At 40.4% G+C, this 20314-nt stretch overlaps 1 protein-coding gene across 5 annotated transcripts in view; it reads left to right on the top strand.

Annotated features, from left to right (window-relative positions):
• The window catches only part of PPP1R21 (protein phosphatase 1 regulatory subunit 21), an 89237-nt gene that overhangs the window by 38671 nt on the left and 30252 nt on the right, over nt 1–20314 (top strand). For 4 of the 5 annotated variants that reach the window (XR_007774153.1, XM_050951829.1, XM_050951828.1 and 1 more), the window contains exons 8-13: nt 4864–4916; nt 8686–8835; nt 13425–13526; nt 13610–13698; nt 16940–17076; nt 17972–18064. Coding sequence is in view for 4 of the 5 variants with exons in the window: in XM_050951829.1 (XP_050807786.1) it covers nt 4864–4916; nt 8686–8835; nt 13425–13526; nt 13610–13698; nt 16940–17076; nt 17972–18064 (624 nt within the window). In the remaining variant the exon portion in view is untranslated. The remainder of the gene's footprint in view (nt 1–4863; nt 4917–8685; nt 8836–13424; nt 13527–13609; nt 13699–16939; nt 17077–17971; nt 18065–20314) is intronic. The other variant, XM_050951830.1, reaches the window with a different exon arrangement.

Consider the following 20314-nt stretch of genomic DNA (forward strand, 5'->3'; position numbering starts at 1 on the left):
GAAACATTCAGTCTTAATTTGGACATTCCTGTGGAAAAAGTGACCACCTTGTGAATTAAACAGATATTGGGCCCAAAAAAATGCCAGGAAACTGAACTCTCTCTCATTACAGCTACTTGTAATGGTGCATTAATGATGCTCGATATATATAATGTTTGTTTGGCACTTCTGTTCTAACTTAGTGGTCTTTAAATATATAAAGCCATTAATTGTGTGGTAAATACAACTTAAAGCTCTATAGAGGGTTTCTTAAACTCTCCTATAACCTACCATCTGATCAACTTAATTTGGACAGAATATTATAAAAAGAGAAGGTAGTTCTGTTAATTTATCAAGGCCCTTTCGTGGATGGATCTTTAGGTAGTCATATCCAAGAGGGTTCTATCAGGCAAGGAGAGTACAGTTGTTAACATAGGTTATTGCTTTGATGGAGGAGGATATTACCTGGAAAAAAATCTCGATGTCAAGTGGCAGTTTCTCAAATGTATAATGGCCTTTCTTGAGGATCCCACGGGAAGACTTAATGCTTGGTTAAAGCCCAGCAACAAAGGCAAATCTAAACTGAACTCTGCATATCCCAAGTAAGGTCCTAATTTCTCAGATTATCTAGCATATCCAGCAGTGGGTTTCTTCCTTTCTCCTAGGAGTGTGGAGACAGGTAAGACGACGAACTGGGACTGGGCAGGTTTAGGATTACATTTCTCTCGACGCTACCCACAATTCTCTACTTCCCGGTAGAGCAAATAGCAGGAAGCAGCCCTCTGTTTTTAAGGTGGCTTTTATCCCTCCATGTCCAGATATTCAGCCTAACTCTCTGTCTGCTGAAAAAATACTTTGGGATTTTGACATGGAATTTGACCTGAGTCATCCTGCCCCTTGTCTTCCCTTTCCCGACCCCATCTGCTGCAAAGTGGCCAAAAAGAATAAGGACAGGGTCAGGGTCAGAAAGTGCTCAGCTTCTGCATCTCTCCTGTAGCTTCATGTTAAGGGAAAGTTGGAATGCTTTGCTAAGCTCCCCAGCAGAAAGGTCAGAGCCCAGGCAAGCAGAGAAGGGCAGAATTGTCCTAGAATGTTTTGGAAGATTCTCATCCCATCCTAGGCAACGCACGATCTGGGTCACAAAGGGCTACTTGGGCAGGCAACAGGATACCCTCCGTTCCCCATAGAGCAGGTCTTAGTGCAGAAGAGCCTGAAGAGAGTGAGGAGAAGAAGCAGCAGGAGTAGTAACAGAATTGCATTGAAGGGCTTTTACTTGTCCTTTGAGCCATCATCCACAGTGGGACAGGTAATGGGCTTAGCAAAATTAGCTCCCCAAACCTTGAAGTCAGGCTATACAGACTGCCAGGCTCTCTAGCTCCTTGTCAGCCTTGTGGGAAATTTCCTGAGGAACTGGTGACCTGGCTTCTCACAGCTGTGTTTATGGGCTGCCACGGGTTAGTGGGATGTCCAGGAGATGGGAGCCCTTGCTTCCATGATCCCCAGTAGCTTGTCTGGTGTGTTGCCATGAAGCCAGAGTTCCCAGGGAACATATTTTGTTTTGGAAACACCAAAACATTCACTCAGTGGGGACATTTTGGTGTTTCTGTAATGAAATGTATTAAAGAAATTCATATCCTGCAAAAATTTTCAAGAGTTTTGGCCTTCTATTCTGATTTGGGGGACCCATTTTTTCCCAAAACACTTAGTTTTTTTTTTTTTTTTCCCAGAGGTGAAATTCACTTTTCTGCCCCATCTATTGCTTATTCACCATCTTACTGCTCTTGGAAAATAGTTCTGGCCTTGCTCTCCCACGTCAGTGTTGCCAAAGCTGAAATCAGTTGTTGCTCCCTTTAATATTTGGACACAAGATGTGTTTGCCATGTGTTTCTCTCTTTAACACCTACATGTTCTTCTTTCTGAGGTCTGAGATATCTTTGCTGGTTGGGCTGCCAACATGTGACATTAAGCCTACAAGGGCATCTTAGAGTTTTCCCTCATAATTTCTCTTTTCTCGTGAGATTAGAATTCAGTAATCTTGGATCTAGTTCTTGCTTTTCAGAACAAACAAATTTGACCTTCATGACAGTTCCTAACATTTATCACCAGCAACAAATAAACAAGTTTGTCAAGTATAAATAATATAAAAAGGACAGTGCATAAGTTGCTTTGAAATACATTGTTTCCTCTTCCTGTGCATATTGACCTAAAGTATGAATCTCTTCAATTAAATTTTCATATATATTGATTTCAATTACAACCCAGAATACAAAGTTTGCAGTACTCACTTTGTTTTATTTTTGAATGCGGTTATTTTCTGTATATAATTCTACATTGGTAAGTTCAACTTTCATGATAAAGAGATTGCACTACAGTACTTGTATTAGGGGAATTGAAAATGCGATTCTTTTTTTTTACAGTGCAAATACTTGTAATCAAAAATAAATATAATGTAAAACTTTAGAACCTGCAAGTCCACTCAGTCTTCCTCCTTGTTTGTTTACATTTTCCGGAGATAATGCTACCCATTTCTTGTTTACAATGTCACCTGAAAATGAGAACAGGCGTTCTCATGGCACTGTTGTAGCTGGCGTCGCAAGATATTTACATGTCAGATGCGTTAAAGATTCATATGTCCCCTCATGCTTCAACCACCATTCCAGTGGACATACGTCCATGCTGATGATGGGTTCTGATTGATAACAGTCCAAAGCAGTGCGGACCGACACATGTTTATTTTCATTATCTGAGTCAGTTGCCACCAGCAGAAGGTTAATTTTCCTTTTGCTGGTTCAGGTTCTATAGTTTCCTCATCAGAGTGTTGCTCTCTTAAGATTTCTGAAAGCATGTTCTACAGCTCGTCCCTCTCAGATTTTGGAAGGCACTTCATATTCTTAAACCTTGGGTCAAGTACTGTAGCTATCTTTCGAAATCTCACATTGGTACCTTTTTTGCATTTTGTCAAATCTGCAGTGAAAGTGTTCTTAAAATGTGCTGTGTCATCATCCGAGACTGCTATAACATGAAATACATGGCAGAATACGGGTAAGACAGAGCAGGGGACATGCAGTTCTGCCTCAAGGACTTCAGTCACAAATTTAATTAATGCATTATTCTTTTAATGAGCGTCATCAGCATGGAAGCATGTCCTCTGGAATGGTGGCTGAAGCATGAAGGAGCATACGAATTTTAGCATATCTGGCAAGTAAATTCCTTGCAATGCTAGCTACAAAAGTGCCATGCAAATGCCTCACTTTCTGGTGACATTGTAGATAAGAAGAAGGCAGCATTATCTCCTGTAAATGTAAACAAACTTGTTTGTCTTAGCGATTGGCTGAACAAGAAATAGGACTGAGTGGACTTGTAGGCTCTGAAGTTTTACATTGTTTTGGTTTTTAGTGCAGTTACATAACAAAGTCTACATTTGTAAGTTGCACTTTCACAACGCAGAGATTGCACCACGGTACTTGTATGAGGTAAATTGAAAAATACTTTCTTTTGTTTCTTTCACAGTGCAAATATTTATAATCAAGAATAATATACTGTATATACTTGTTCATAAGTCGAATTTTTTTAGTAAAAATGGGAAGCACCAGAGAAGTGGGTCGGCTTATGAACGGGGATAGAGAGGGAGAGGTGGGACACAGCCCTTCCCCCCAGCAGAGGGAGCAAGGGGGGGGCAGCAGAGCCAGAGTGTCTCTGCTTCTGGCTAGGCTGCTCTCCCCCTAGCCGTGCCACTCGGCACCGCCCCCCAGAGTGGGCTGTGGCCGTGTCACCTGGTGTAGCGGCACAAATAGCAACCTTCCACTTTTGCAGCTAGTTGTAGTTTCTGCCACACAAACTTGAAGGTTACTGGGCATGCTCAGTTCGAGTGAGCATGCTCAGTGCTCCCAAAATAGGGAACTGGGAGAGGGAGCTTTTTGTGTCGTCACATCGGTCCTCCGGAACACGTTGCAGCTGCACTGCCCGGTCTGGCTGCGATCACTCTGCCCAGCCTGCCGGAGCAGCTCCAGCCAGGCCAGAGACATCCTCCCCAGACAAGGTGGGAAGGGATGGTATGGGGAGAGTGTACGGGTCCTGGGCTAGGGGTGGGGTCATGTGGGGGGTGGTCGCAGGGGTTACTCCCTTTACCCCAGCTTCTACCCCCCAAAACATTTTCCCTCCACCTGCTATCCCGACCTGTCAGGGTAAGCAGCTGGTGCACCGGGACACTTTGTTTACTTAGGTTTACCTCCTTGCCTGTGGACGCTGGAGGTAAACTATCTCAGCCCACCAGCGGCTTATCCTGATATCCTGGGAGCCATAGTTTGCCGACCCCTGAGTTATAGGGTCGGCTTATGAATGAGTCATAAAATTTTTCCATTTTTTCTTATCCATCTTAGGGGTCGGGGGTGTCAGCTTATGAACGAACCGACTTATGATCTAGTATATATGGTACACTTTGATTTGAATTACAACACAGAATACAATATATATAAAAGTGTAAAAACATCCAAAATATTTGGTACATTTCAGTTGGGATTCTGTTGTTTAACGGTGCAGATATTTTTTTTTGAGTTAATCGTATGAGTTAATTGTGATTAATCGACAGCCCTATTAAAAACCATTAAAAATCCAGATTTAGAATGGAAGTGCCATTTCAGCCACAACTTGGTCACAGTAATGATGCTAATGTGGGGATATTCACTGTGATTTTCTAAAGTCAAATGATTAGTATCAGCTGCAATTTTTCTTTGCCAAATCTGTAAAATTTATTTTATTCTCAGTGACTTTGTGGTAATGCAGACATTACATGTGGCAGATTTCATTGTTAGACTGTCACAAGAATTTAATGTAAAAACACAACTCCATTATTTGTATATTTAACTGTCAATTTTTGGCTTGTAGGATCTATTCAATATAATGCTCTTAATGTACCATTACACAATAGAAGATGTCAGGTAAGTAATAACCTTACATGGCTTATGGGGGAGGGATAGCTCAGTTGTTTGAGCATTGGCCTGCTAAACCCAGGGTTGTGAGTTCAGCCCTTCAGGGGGCCACTTAGGGATCTGGGGCAAAAATCAGTACTTGGTCCTGCTAGTGAAGGCGGGGGACTGGACTCGATGACCCTTCGAGGTCCCTTCCAGTTCTAGGAGATAGGTATATCTCCAATTATATATATAATTGGAGATATACCTATGTATATAACCTGTAAAAATCTATTGTTTTATTACATAAATGAAATATGAATGTTCAAGACAAAAATGTTAATATCCTATTGAGCCTGACACTGAGCAATAAACCAGCAGGCTGTTTTGGCTGCACTGCTTTTATTATTACACTTCAGTGCAATTCCTTCCTCAAATCCTCTTTATTTTACAAAAGCACAGGTCATTCAAGTTCCACTGCTGTGCTCTGGTCAGGCCCACTGGAGGAGTGCTATGTTGCCCAGAGGCCCCACCTTTATGTGTCATAAAGTTCTGGATCAGAGCAAGTCCACTTGCAGTTGACTGGTGGTTATATCGCTATTGTGTTTTGCTGGTGCCTTTGCTGGGGATATGGGCTAATGCTGCTTCCATGGCTCTGCTAGAGGAACCACTGGATGTAGTATCAAGTATCAGAGGGGTAACTGTGTTAGTCTGGATCTGTAAAAGCAGCAAAGAGTCCTGTGGCACCTTATAGACTAACAGATGTGCTAAAGGAGTTGGTGGATGTGATTGCAGAGCCATTGGCCATTATCTCTGAAAACTCATGGTGAACGGGGAGGTCTCGGATGACTGGAAAAAGGCTACTGTAGTGCCCATCCTTAAAAAAGGGAAGAAGGAGGATCTGGGGAACTGCAGGCCAGTCAGCCTCACCTCAGTCCCTGGAAAAATCATGGAGCAGGTCCTCAAGGAATCAATTCTGAAGCACTTAGAGGAGAGGAAAGTGATCAGGAGCAGTCAGCATGGATTCACCAAGGGCAAGTCATGCCTGACTAACCTAATTGCCTTCTATGAGGAGATAACTGGCTCTATGGATGAGGGGAAAGCAGTGGATGTTATTCCTTGACTTTAGCAAAGCTTTTGATACCGTCTCCCACAGTATTTTTGCCAGCAAGTTAAAGTAGTATGGGCTGGATGAATGGACTATAAGGTGGATAGAAAGCTGGCTAGATCATCGGGCTCAACTGGTGGTGATCAATGGCTCCATGCCTAGTTGTCAGATGGTTTCAAGCGGAGTGTCCCAAGGGTTGGTCCTGGGGCCGGTTTTCTTCAATATCTTCATTAATGATCTGGAGGAAGGCACACTCAGCAAGTTTGCAGATGACACTAAACTGGGAGGAGTGGTAGATACGCTGGAGGGTAGGGATGAGATACAGAGGGACCTAGACAAATTAGAGGACTGGGCCAAAAGAAACCTGATGAGGTTCAACAAGGACAAGTGCAGAGTCCTGCACTTAAGGCGGAAGAATCCCATTCACTGTTACAGACTATAGACCGAATGGCTAGGAAGCAGTTCTGCAGAAAAGGATCTAGGGGTTACAGTGGACAAGAAGCTGGATATGAGTCACCAGTGTGCCCTTGTTGCCAAGAAGGCTAACAGCATTTTGGGCTGTATAAGTAGGAGCATTGCCAGCAGATCGAGGGAGGTGATCATTCCCCTCTATTCGACATTGATGAGGCCTCATCTGGAGTACTGTGTCCAGTTTTGAGCCCCACACTACAAGAGGGATGTGGAAAAATTGGAAAGAATCCAGCGGAGGGCAACAGAAATGATTAGGGGGCTGGAGCGCATGACTTATGAGGAGAGGCTGAGGGAACTGGGATTGTTTAGTCTGCAGAAGAGAAGAATGAGGGGAATTTGATAGCTACTTTCAACTACTTGAAAGGGGGGTTCCAAAGAGGATGGATCTAGACTGTTCTCAGTGGTACTTGATGACAGAACCAAGGAGTAATGGTCTCAGGTTGTAGAGGGGGGAGGTTTAGGTTGGATATTAGGAAAAGCTTTTTCACTCTGAGTGGTGAAGCACTGGAATGGGTTACCTAGGGAGGTGGTGGAATCTCCTTCCTTAGAGGTTTTTAAGGTCAGGCTTGACAAAGCCCTGGCTGGGATGATTTAGTTGGGAATTGGTCCTGTTTTGAGCAGGGAGTTAGGCTAGATGACCGCTTGAGGTCCCTTCCAACCCTGATATTCTATGATGTATTGGAGCATGAGCTTTCATGTGTGAATGCATGCATCTTACAAAGTGGGTATTCACCCATGAAAGCTCATGCTCCAATACGTTTGTTAGTTTATAAGGTGCCACAGGACTCTTTGCTGGATGTAGTATGCAGGTTCCTGATTTCAGCATGCAGGGATTCCTTTAGAAAGATTGCAATGACTGCCCTCTGCTCTTCAGGAGCCTCTCTGAAGAGACTGAGCTCACTGTCTCTGTGGCCATAGCCAAGCTGGGAGTGAATGGGATGGCTGCCACTGGCCTGTTTTGTGATGGAGATAGTCTAGCTCCAGGCAATTGCTGAGTGATAGGGTCTGGCTGAACCAATACTTGAAGTGACCTCCCTTTTTGGGCTGTGGGAATATGGTGTCAGTCAATCTGACCCTGCCTCTGGTACAGAAGCAGACCCATACTGGTTGGTCACTAATCTGCAGTCTTGAAAATCTGTTTTCAGGGCAGATTTTTGCACTTGTAGTTTTATTGCATTAATGAGGGTTCTACTGTAATTGCACCAGTTGAAATACACAGTGGACACCAGAATAGGAGGAAGAGAGTGGAGTGTTTGGGATAAGTTAGGGAAATAGACAATAAAAAGAAATGTATGAGGTATTATATCTGGGGAGACTTAACAAACAGTGAAAATTTATAACAAATTTTGTCCAGATAGGGCAGAATAAGAAAAAAAAAAAAACATGGGGTGGTTGTAATAAATTGTGAAGGTAGAGTCACAGTATACATCTACAGCAAAGCACCACCAGAAAGCTAGGTTACATGACAAGGAATATACTGTCTTAAGTTAAAGACTTCTTTAAGCTATTCTTGGGATATTGTGTGCACTTTTGTAGTAATAGGCATGTTGGCTTGGTTAAAAAGTTAGACTTTGGATCAGATTCACAAAGGTATTTTGGCATCTAAAGATTTAGATAGGTGCCTAGTGGCTTTTAGTAAAGCACTTAAACAAGTTTCAATGGGAATCAAGTGCCTAATGTGCATAGGTGATTTATTAAATCCCAGTCAGTGCCTGTCTACATCTTTAGGTGCTGAACTCCCATTGAAGCTTTTTTAAACACAGCTAGGCACCTAAATACCTTTTGTAAATTTGGCCTCTTGTTTTTTGAGTGTCTAAGTATTGAAATACTTAAATTTTATAAATTGAAAGTAGTTCAGAAAATTGGTACAGCAAAATGCTGGTGCAATGCTGCATGGTATAAAAGCATTCTGTATCTTTCGTAGAGTGGTATTCTGCAATTCCAGATGCCTTTGTTGTCCCACCGCACAACGCGTTAAGACCCACTTTTTAAAGCATGGTAAACATTAAAACCATATATGCCGATCTCTGGATACAGTCCTGTCCTGTCCTTCAGGCAGAAAGATCTAATTCACAATAGGGGATCAAACTTGATAGGAGTTACAGATAATAAAAACTGTTCTTGTCCCATCTAATTATAAGCAGTGTTGTTTTAAGGTCTCAATTTAAATAAATTGTATTTGTAACTGAAATATACCAACAGTAACTGTTTGTGTTAAAGCTGAAGTTGCGGGACATTGCTGGTCAGGCTTTGGCTTTCGTTCAGGATCTTGTGACAGCACTTCTGAACTTTCATACTTACATGGAACAGAGAGTCCAGATTTTCCCCATTGATTCTGCCACTGATACTATATCGCCATTAAATCAGAAGGTAAACTTATTTTTTTTCAGTTAATATTGTACAGAAACTTGATTACCTTATACTTTGGCCTGTTCCTGATCAGAGGATATCTCCTCTGATCACTGTCATGGGAAACACCTTATTCTTCCCTTATTGGAGCAACATTAATAATTTCTGAAGGAGTAGTCCTTCTTCGGAGGGTCATTGCTGTGACAGGAATCCTTTGGGTGCAGGAGAGGGGATGGTTGTAGAGAATCCTATTTTTTCCCCCTCCCTGTGCCTTCACTACATGAGCATTACAATAGTCAAAACAAGGCTCTGCTAGAAGCATAGAAGCCAAACTAAATTGCATTTGCATTTATTAAATGAGCCAGCAGATTACCTTCAAATATCTAAGTATTACACTACTTGAGAGCTGTCCTTTCTTTTTAATAGCTGCTATAAGAATATTTTGAGAGATGGAGGAACATGAGGATGAGAAGAATGTGAGGAACAGAGAAAGGCCTAGTTAACTGTATACCTTTACATCTCTGTAATGGGAAACTAAAAGGGAATATTAAAGGTGGAAGTGTTATGGTTCACATACGATTAACTTTTGAACTCTGTTCCCAAGTTATTCATAGTCTTACTGTCTGATCCTGGGCTATCTATCTGTTTAACCATCCTTAATGTTCTAGAGGGATTATAAAGCTTTTTATCCGTACAGTGCTTTGAGCTTATCTCCACTGGCAGTTTACAGCACGGCAACTTTCTCATGCAGGAGTGTGATAAAACACCCCACTGAACACAGCCAATTTCAGCGTTGCAAAGTGCCAGTGTAGACAGTGCCCCTCATGGAGGCGGTTTTTTTTTTTAAACCGTGCCATGACCACACAAGCCACATTAAAGCACTGCCATGGCAGGCTAGCCCTTAGGTGGAAGGGGTTGTATGGAAAAAATTAATACTACCTGCAATGAAATCTTTTCCTACAGCATAATAAATTGTTCAGAGTTGTTGACCGTATTCCATGTGATTGCCTGTTTCTTTCTGTGGGATAAAGCTTAGAAAAGAACTTTATCTACCTGCACTTTGCTGTAACCCAGAGCTGTCACTGCTCTGAGATGTTGGATCTAGACTTTCAGTGCCTAGAATAGCACTTAAATGGTTGGACAACCCAGTTTACTTTTGGCTACTGTAATTGTGGAAGGCTTTTCCATTCTTTAGCCTTCTTATTTAATGGTTTGGATTTCTAATATATTCCAAATTATTTAGCTTGGGTACTAAGCTAAAAGTTATCAACTTCTCCACTCTCAAGGTCTCTAATACTGTTGCTAGTACTATTAATTAAGTAGCTCTGCACTTTGAGCTACAAGAATTAACTTTTTAGTAATTGGTTCTGTGGTAGATTTCAGGAACAGAAAATTGATTAAAAAGTCAGACACTTTAAACATCTGATTTACTTGCATTCCTCTATGTACAGTGCAGTGTTAATTTTAACTTCCAAAGTGCAGTTGTACTCTGAAAAGTGACTGTGCAGTAACAGCACAATCTTATATAGATCTGGTCCCTTTGTATGTTCAGTGCCATATCTACTGACTTAAATGACAAATTCTTCCTTTTTGCAAATCGTTATAGCACTGCAGAGGCAACATAGCTGAGTTGTGTAAGCTGTTTGTACCTGATCTTCTACATCCCAAGAATTGTTGACATTCCAATCACTTACACCTATGCAAACACATTGAAGACCAAGACACTATACTGGTATCTTTGGGGGCTTAGTACCCCACAGAACTTTCCTTGGACGTGGTATGGTGGCAGATATGACCCAGCTTGACTCTGAATCCATAGTGAATTTGTAGAGCTGGCTATTGGAAAAGAAACTCATTTTTACTTGTGAATTGAACACATTTGGTTTGAAAATCATCGAAACACAAAATTGCATTTCGCAGTAGCCCTTTGTCTAAAATTGCTGTGCAGGGCAGGTCTGCATAATTCAATTTAAGTGAATTTTGTAGGTGTGTAAGTATCCAGCTGGACAGTTATGAAGCCTGATATTATATTTTATCCACAGACCAGACATGGCGTGGGCAATGGCGATGCAAACTTTCTCAAACTGTTCACAATTGGCACCTCTGGATACTACTGCAATGCTGTGACCGAGGTTCTAGTGGGGAGCCAGCTGTGGTCACTCAATTAGGGTGAACTGCAAAGAATGAGGCAGACAATCCCCAAAAAGCTGGTGGATATTCCAATACTTAGATTCACCAAACCAGCACACATAGCTTCTTTATTACTTTACTGGTTACTCAGAAGTCCAAACAACACAGTTCCCTTAAAGTGATCCAGCCTCGGGCTCCCATCCAGGTACCCACAGCAAATATGATGAAAATCTGTAAATCTTATTTCATCATATAAAAGAACAGGTTCTACCAATCTCAAAGGATCGGACACAGTACCTCCCAGGTTAATGAATGTTTCAGATCTTTCCCAAATACACGCTACAGCCAATTCTTATTAACTAAACTAAAATTTATTAAAAGAGAGGGAGTATGGTTAAAAGGTCAATATACATACAAACATGAGTTCAGTCTATTGAGGTTCAGATTCATAGCAGAGATGGTGAGTTTCATAGTTGCAAAGAGTTCCTTTAAAATTCAGTTCATAGGTTATAGTCCAATGTCCAAATCTCATATTCAGGCATACCAGCATGACTTGAGACCTCAGTCTTGTGATTCAGACTTCCCCTGATGAAGTATAAGCAGATCTGAGATGACAGAATCAGGACCCTAGGATCTTTTATACAATTTCATGTCCTCTTTGGTAAGTTGGGAGTTCCTCAGGGAACAAAAGGTAATTAGGATGACTCTGAAGGATGTCCATCATGAGTACTTAGCTATAGGAATTAACATAAGGCCATTTGCTCATTCCTCCACCATTCACAGTACATTCCAAAGAGAGATGAATACCATGATATCCCGCGTTTACAATTAATTTAAATGATAGGATCTTCTTTTGACCTCTGAATTATCAGAATACAGCATAGACAGGGACTATTGATTACATTGTCCATCCTAGTCATACATATGTAAATACACAAAAACACAATCATTATCTCCCCACATGTCTTCTGTGGGTTACTTATTTTGCAGGATGTTTAACCCTTTCTAGCCATGAGTCACAAATGCAAACTTTAAATGAATAAAATCCAATTTCTTAGTGAAGAGTTGGCCCCTCTTGATAGAGATTCGTCTTCGTCAACACTTTTGGAAATCGTTGTTAGCAGGGAAAGGTGCCTCCACGTGGCACAAACTGATAACTCAAATCACTGCTGCTATTTGATCCTTCAGTTTCTAATAGAGTCTCTGATCCAGTAGTTTAGGTGTTTGGGTTTTTTGTATGTTTTTTTTTTTTTTTTTTTTTTCTCTGTCCTCTGAGCCTTTTCTGTGACCTGGTCTTATTCTCACCCTTTTGTGGTCTAATTGTTGCAATACACTCTTGTTTCCAGTTCTTCCTCTGTGACTCTCCCAACAGTTCAGTATCTCATGTCAAAGCTTCTCCTGAAGCTTTCTTTTATTATCTATCTGCTTGACAAGTGTGATCTCAGTTTCTCCACTGAATTGTCCAAAAATGTCCCCCTCTGTGCTGTGGAGTTCTCATAACGTTCGTGTCATGAAGTGGGTTAGCACGCTTGTACTGATGTATTTTCTCCCAACTCCAGGTTTTGTCTGGCACTTTCAAGCTATTCCTAAACTTTCAGAGTAGATGTGGATAGTTCTAGGTTCAAGTATTACCTTTTTTCTTTGTGTATTCAGCATCAAACCAGATAGCTCAAAGTCCTGACAATACAACTCGAGAACATTCTGCTTGTGGTACTTCAACATCCTTAGATTTACCAGTTGCCCTTTGTTTAATCCTTTTTTGTTAACGTTAGATTACATCGCATCACACTTTCATTTTTGTAGGGTCCTTACAATATATCTGGTAGGGGCTTCTAGATGCTACTGCAGTATAAATAATACCTGTGGGTAAATGAAGCCAAATCCTTTTATTTTGGTGGTGGGGGGGGTAATTTACTTTGAATTATTATGGCTTCAGTCAGAATTTGTAGAATAAATTGCATCAAAATTCTGTGTTTTCACTACAGTTGAAAGCCAGTGTTATTTTTATGCATCATCATGGGTTCATAACCTAATAAGAATGCACATCTTAAAAGCACGATTATTCTAAAGTAGACCTCTTTGGAAGAGAAAGTTATAACCCCTTTTTTTTTTTTTAAAGGGTTCTTAATGAAGCTTTACTTTTAAGGCAGCTCATTAGTTTTCTGTAAGTGAGCTTTAGGGAGATAGAGGTTCTGACTACTGTGTATAGCCATAAAAAATTCCATCTTCCTTTTCTGAGGGGTTTGCTCCAGTATCCCTGACCAGAATTTGATTTCAGTGTCTTTTCCTCCCCAAAATAGTGCAGGGGTCTGGTGCCTTTCAGACATGGCTGCCCATCAGTAGGGGTGTATACTTTCTGTGAAGCACTTTGGGATCCTTCACAATGAGAAGTGCTATATTAAGGTGAAATATTCATCTGTCAGCTTTGAGTAGTTTGTAATCTTTTCTAGCAAGTGCCACTTAAATCTCTTTGTATTCAGTTCTCACAGTATCTTCATGAAAATGCATCCTATGTTCGCCCTCTGGAGGAAGGAATGCTTCACTTGTTTGAGAGTATTACAGAAGATACTGTGACTGTGCTGGTAATATTTTTGATCATATTTTTTCCTGATGAAAAATAAATTACTGTGCAGATATCTCTTAAATCTGGTTATCTTTTCCTTAGGAAACAACTGTGAAATTGAAGGTCTTTTCTCAACATTTAACTTCCTACACATGTTTTCTCAGGAAGATTCTTCCTTATCAGTTAAAAAGGTATTTTCCTCTTGAAATCTGTTAAGAGTTCTAGCTTGTATTACCAACCCCAACTCCTCAAAAGTCATCAGCCCACCCTCAAAACACCGTGCAATTGGTTTAAACATGAGATTTAAAAATATATATATTTTAGGGTTTTCTGTGCTTTCTGGCTTTTGAGGCAGTAGACAGCATTTGGGACACACTTGCCATGTTTTGCCTGCAACCATGAGGCCTAGAAACTTACATTTGAAAAAAGAAAGCTGAAGTTCTCATGGTCGCAGTCACTGTGAGTTTGAGAAAAATAACAGATGTTGTGAATCTTGTGATCAATCCATGAGATTTGGCAGCTTTGTGAGGTTGCTTACTGAAATCATTGATTTCCTAGGTCTGCCCAAGGCTTGGATGTTTGTCATGGAATACTTATGGCATCTTTGAATTTGCACCCGTAAAACAAAGCCACATGCCTGTCCTCTTTGCAGGTTGTCGTCTTTCTCTCCTTACTCCTGTGCAGATGTTATTTTCTGCCCCATTGGGTGGGTTGGAAGGAGGTGGATTGTGCCTTCAAAATAATACTCAAAATTGAGGTATGGGCTAGGAGGTGTGGAAGGAGAGAGAGTTCTTGTCCTACCCCCATCCCCTCCCCCCAAAAATCCCTGATCACTGTGTGGGATGGGGAAGGGACAAATGAGATTATCTTCAACTTGATAGGACAGTCCTTGCTCTACTGATAATTCTGTAATTTGTCTTCCTGAGAATGCATTTTCTCATTGTTTCCTTGTACTCCAGAAGCTGGATATGAGTCAGCAATGTGCCCTCATTGTCAAGAAGGCCAATGGCATATTGGATTGTATTAGCAGGAGCATTGCCAGGAGATCAAGAGAAGTGATTATTCCCCTCTATTCGGCCACACCTGGAGTATTGTGTCCAGTTTTGATCCCCCCACTACAGAAGGGATGTGGACAAATTGGAGAGAGTCCCACAGAGGGCAGCGAAAATGATCAGGGAGCTGGGGCACATGATTTACGAGGAGAGGCTGAGGGAACTGGGGTTATTTAGTCTACAGAAGAGAAGGGGGCGGTATTTGATAGCAGCCGTCAACTACCTGAAGGGGAGTTCCAAAAAGGATGGAGCTGAGCTGTTCTCGGTGGTGGCAGATGACAGAACAAGAAGCAATGGTCCCAACTTGCAGTGCAGGAGGTCTAGGTTGGATATTAGGAAACACTATTTCATTAGGAGGGTGGTGAAGCACTGGAATGGGTTACCTAGAGAGGTAGTGGAATCTCCATCTTTAGAGGTTTTTAAGGCCCAGCGTGACGAAGCCTTGGCTGGGATGATTTAGTTGGTGTTGGTCCTGCTTTGAGCAGGGGATTGGACTCAATGATCTCCTGAGGTCTCTTCCAGCCCTAATATTCTATGATTCTACTCCCCTATCTGTCTGTATCCATCTGTTCTCTCTTATTTTATACTTAGATTATAAGACCTTTGTGGCAGGACTGTCTCTATTCTGTGTGTACGTTGCCTAGCTCAGTGGGGTCCTGGTCCATGCCTGAGGCTACTAGATGCTAAGATACTACAAATAAGTCATTAACAGCAAAGAAAATGAAGCACCAATGTGATGGGTATTGGAAGTAGAAAAACATCTTTTTTCCATTATTGATAGGTTGTGAATAATCTAAAATTGTCTAAAGTACTCCTAGTTGAGCCATATGCTGCAGAAGATCAACACAGCCCTTGTAAAGTGAAATCATGCCTCAATCTATCAGGATTCTTTGAGGGTGTCAACAAGAATGTGGACAGGAATGATCTAGTTGATATGGTGTACTTGGACTTTCAGAAAGCTTTGATAAGGTTGCATACCAAAGGTTCTTGAGCAAAGTGCACAGTCATGAGATAAGAGGGAAGGTCCTCTCAATGATCAGTGACTATTAAAACATAAGAAACAAGAGTTAGAAATAAATGGTCAGTTTTCACAATGGAGAGAGGTTAATAGCGGGCTTCCCCAAGGATCTGTACTGGGACCAGTGCTAATCAACATATTCATAAAGATACCTGGAAAAGGGGGTAAGCAGAGAGGTGGCAAAATTTTGTGATACAAAATTACTCCAGATAGTTAAGTCCAAAGCTAACTGCGAAGAGTTACAAAGGGATTTGACAAAATGGCAGATGAAATTCAGTGTTGAGAAATCCAAAGTAATGCACATTGGAAAAGATAATCCCAGCTATGCCTGCAAAATAAGTGGTGGTAACTAATTTAGACCCCATCAGGAGAGAGAACTTGGAGTCATTGTGGATACTTGTCAGAAAACATCTGCTCAGTGTGCAGCAGCAATCAACCTTCCCCCCCCCCCAAAAAAAAAAAAAACAAAAAAACTAACAATGTTAGGAACCATTAGGAAGGGTATCAATAATAAGAAAATATGACACTTTATAAATCCCTGTTTGCCCATGCCTTGAATACTGCATACAGTTCTGGTCAACCCATCCCAAAAAAGATATATTAGAATTGAAAAAGATCTAGAGAAGGGGAACAAAAATTATTAGGGTATGGAACAGATTCCATATGAGGAGAGATTTAAAAAGACTTGGAATAGTTAGCTTAGAAAAGAGACAACTAAGAAGGGGATATGATGGAAGTTTTTACAAAATCATGAATGATGTGGAGAGAGTAAACAAGCAAGTGTTGTTTTACCTCTATGTAACACAAGAACTGAGGGGGGGTCACCCAATGAAATTAATAGGCAGCAGGTTTAAAACAAACACAAGGAAGTACTTCTTCACACAACACACAGTCAACTTATGGAACCTGTTGCCAGAGAATGTTGTGAATGCCAAAAGTATAACTGGATTCACAAAAAGAATTAGATAAGTTTGTGGAGGATAGATCCATCAATGGTTGTTAGCCACGGTGGTCAGGGATGCAATCCCAGGCTCTGGGTGTCCCTAAACCTCTGACTGCCAGAAGCTGGGACTGGGTGAGAGGGGATGGATCACTTAAGTGCCCTATTCTGTTCATTCCCTCTGAAGCACGTGGCATTGGCCGCTGTTGGAAGACAGGGTACTGGGCTGGATGGACCATTGGTCTGACGCACTATGGCCCTTTCTATGTTCTTATAAAGAAATAAAATTCTCAGCCCCTTTTCTTGTTGCTTCTCTGACTCAGAATTTAAACAGCAGCAGAGATGTTTATCCTGTTGATTATGAAAATATTGCATTTGTTTGGCAACATATTCACTTTAAAAATAAATTCATATATTCGTAGTTTGGAAGAAGAGTGTGAATCTTCTCTTTGCACAGCTGCTTTAAGAGCCAGGAATCTGGAGCTCCACAATGATATGAAGAAGATTACTGCAGTCTTTGAGAAGTTACATGTGTATATTAGTCTTATTGTCTTACCAAGTAAGTGTCCATTATGGCTCCAATCTGTTCGAATATAAAGGATGCTAATGCTTCCTGGTTTTGAACCAACCATATGCAAATATGAAACAAAAAAATAAGTCTTAGGGGGATGACAAAGTGCACTGGCTAAGCGATAGGTGTTACACGTTAAATGCTGTTTGTAGAAAAAAGATGAAATGGGCCATTAGCTTTTGTAGTATAATCACTTGTTCCTTTATATCTTCTGTAGCTTTTTAAGCTGGTATGAGAGTATTCAATCTTCAATTATTAGGTCAGAACCTTCTAGCACTTCCTCATCCCCACCAAAACAAACAACTTCCCCCTGCCCCTCACACAAATACAACCCAAACAAATTTGTAAGGTATCTTTCTAACTATAGTGGTATGTAAGTGAAACACAAAAAATCACTTAAAAATCAGTTTAATGCTGTAAAACATTGAAATATATAGTAGCAAAGTAAAAGAAGCAGCAAATGAGGTGTAACTGATCACTGGATTGACCCTAACATTTAGAGAGGGGGGAAAAAAGGCTTCTGGTAAAAATAACCATTATCTTGGGTAGTAAAGGATATTGCAACAACTGGGTAGATTTCATACTACATGTTGAATTGATTTTTCCAAACCAAGCTACTCTGGTGTAATTGCAGTGTTTGAGCAAAATCTAAAAAGTTTAGAAGTCTGACTTGCTTGTGTTAGCAAAATACAATTTTTTTTAAAAAAAGATTTCATTAATAATTATGGGTCAAGTTCAGTTAACAAGTCTTGCTGCCTCAGTGCTAAAGATAAAACCTGCAAATATTTCCATCATTCAGAAACTAGATAACTTTCAGAGTTTGATATATTTTTTTAATTGATCATTGAATATAGATTTGTCAACTTTCTTGCATGGTTTTTAGGTATAAAACCAGAAGGCCTGCTTCGGACAAGTTACAGTTCAGTATTCACACACATTGCTGCAGGTCTTCATGGATTTCATAATGTTATGAAAGGTGAGAATAAATGAGGGGTAAGCAATTTAAAATGGGCTATATCTTAATTATTGAATGCTTGATTTTGAAAGTAAGGCTAAGTATATCTACATTCAGTAATTAGCTTGTAAAGGGTTATGTTAAAGGTTGAAAGACCTAAAATTAGACCACCCAACATAATTTTAGTTTGCAGGTTTGTGTATACGTATTGTGGTGCCTCCACTTTTCTGGCTGTCACCTTCATTCTTGTGAGTAGGCTAGGTGTTAAAATAGATAATAATACTGCTCTGAGTGCTTCAGAGAGCAGGATTCTTCTGGTTTCAGTGCTCTGCTCACTCTACTGAAACTGACATGTAGAGGGGAAGGACAATGAAATGTACATTCTATAATCATAGGACTGGAAAGGACCTTGAGAGGTCATCTAGTACCCTGCACTCAAGGAAGGACTAAGTATTATCTAGACCATCTCTGAAAAGTGTTTGTCTAACTTTATCTTAAAAATCTCCAATGATGGAGATTCCACAACCTCCCTAGACGATTTATTCCAGTGCTTAACCACCCTGAGATGAAGTTTTCCTAATGTCCAACTTAAACCTCCCCTGCTGCAATTTAAGCCCATTGCTGCTTGTCCTATCCTCAGCGGTTAAGAACAATTCTTCTCCCTCCTCCTTGTAACAAGCTTTTATGTACTTGAAACCTGTTATGTCCCTTTTTAGTCTTCTCTGTTCCAGACTAAACAAATCCATTTTTTTTCAATCTTCCCTCATAGGTTAAGTTTTCTACACTTTTAATCACTTTTGTTGCTCTTCTAATAAATCCCAGAATGATGTTCCCTTTTTTTGCAACAGTGTTACATTGTTGATTCATATTTAGTTTGTGGTCCACTATGACCCCCAGATCCCTTTCCGCAGTACTCCTTCCTAGGCAGTCATTTCCCATTTTGTATGTGTGCAACTGATTTTTCCTTCCTAAATGGAGTACTGGAGTCCTTATTGAATTTGATCCTATTTACTGCAGACCATTTCTCCAGTTTGTCCAGATCATTTTGAATTTTAATCCTATCGTCCAAAGCACTTGCAACCCCTCCCAGCTTGGTATCATCCACAAACTTTATAAATGTACTCTCTATTCCATTATCTAAATCATTGATGGGATATTGAACAGAACTGGACCCAGAACTGATCCCTGTGGGGCTCCAGCATCCCTGTTATGCCCTTCCAGCATAACTGTGAGCCACTGATAACTACTCTCTGTGAACAGTTTTCCAACCAGTTTTGCATCCACCTTATAGTAGCTCCATTTAGGTTGCATTTCCCTAGTTTGTTTATGAGAAAGTCATACGAGACTGTAGGAAGAGCTTTACTAAAGTCAAGATATGCCATATCTACTGCTTCCCCCCCCATCCACTCCCCTGTGAAATGTATGTGCATGCCCACCGTCATAAACATCACAGCTGATGGAGAGTCTCAACCATCAGATACTGGAATTTTCCTGTCAGTTTTCTCCATGGAGGGGATGGGGCTGAGGATTTTCTCTGAACTAGAATATGTATAATAAATGAGAAACTTGAGAGCTGCTCAGCTTTGATACTTCCCTGCTGACTTTTTCACAGAAGGTATAATTTAATGATATATAGAAGACATCGCTGTATTGTGCAAACAAACTGTATTGTATTTGACTTTATTAGTGTTAGTTGGTTACTAATTTTTTGGGGGGATTAATTCAGATTATTTTAAAATGTCTTTACAAAATGCTAACCTTTGTTAGAACTCATTCTAGAACCAAAACTATTGAGATTTTTGGTGCTAAAGAAGGGTAAATTTAGTTGACTTATTTTTATACTGTAACTCTAGTCAGCTGTATAAATATTAACATTCTGTAATTGTCAATGAGATTTCCATTCAGTCTGTTAGCAGTATTACTGCAGTTTACTACATACTGCGGTTCATGTTTATAAAAGTTGGTTCTACTGGAGATCATTAGTTCAATCTTAATTTTATTTTTGTTTTCAATACACCCTTACAAAATGGACAAATTATCATTGAAGCATGACAAACACAGTAGGTTTACTGGGAACCAGAGGATATGTTATTGAAAGAGACTAACATGAAGATTCCTTGCTGAATAAAAATAACCACAAAGAGGAGGAGAAATTGTTGCACCCTTAGGATGGTAAAAAGCTACTGAGATGTTTTGTGTTTCTTCTACTTTCCATATCATAGTTCATAAAAAGTAGGCAGATGTCAGTCGGAAGAGTCTTTTCTAGCATGT

Source organism: Gopherus flavomarginatus, chromosome 4 (assembly GCF_025201925.1).
Source record: "Gopherus flavomarginatus isolate rGopFla2 chromosome 4, rGopFla2.mat.asm, whole genome shotgun sequence".
Classification (NCBI taxonomy): Eukaryota; Metazoa; Chordata; order Testudines; family Testudinidae; genus Gopherus; species Gopherus flavomarginatus.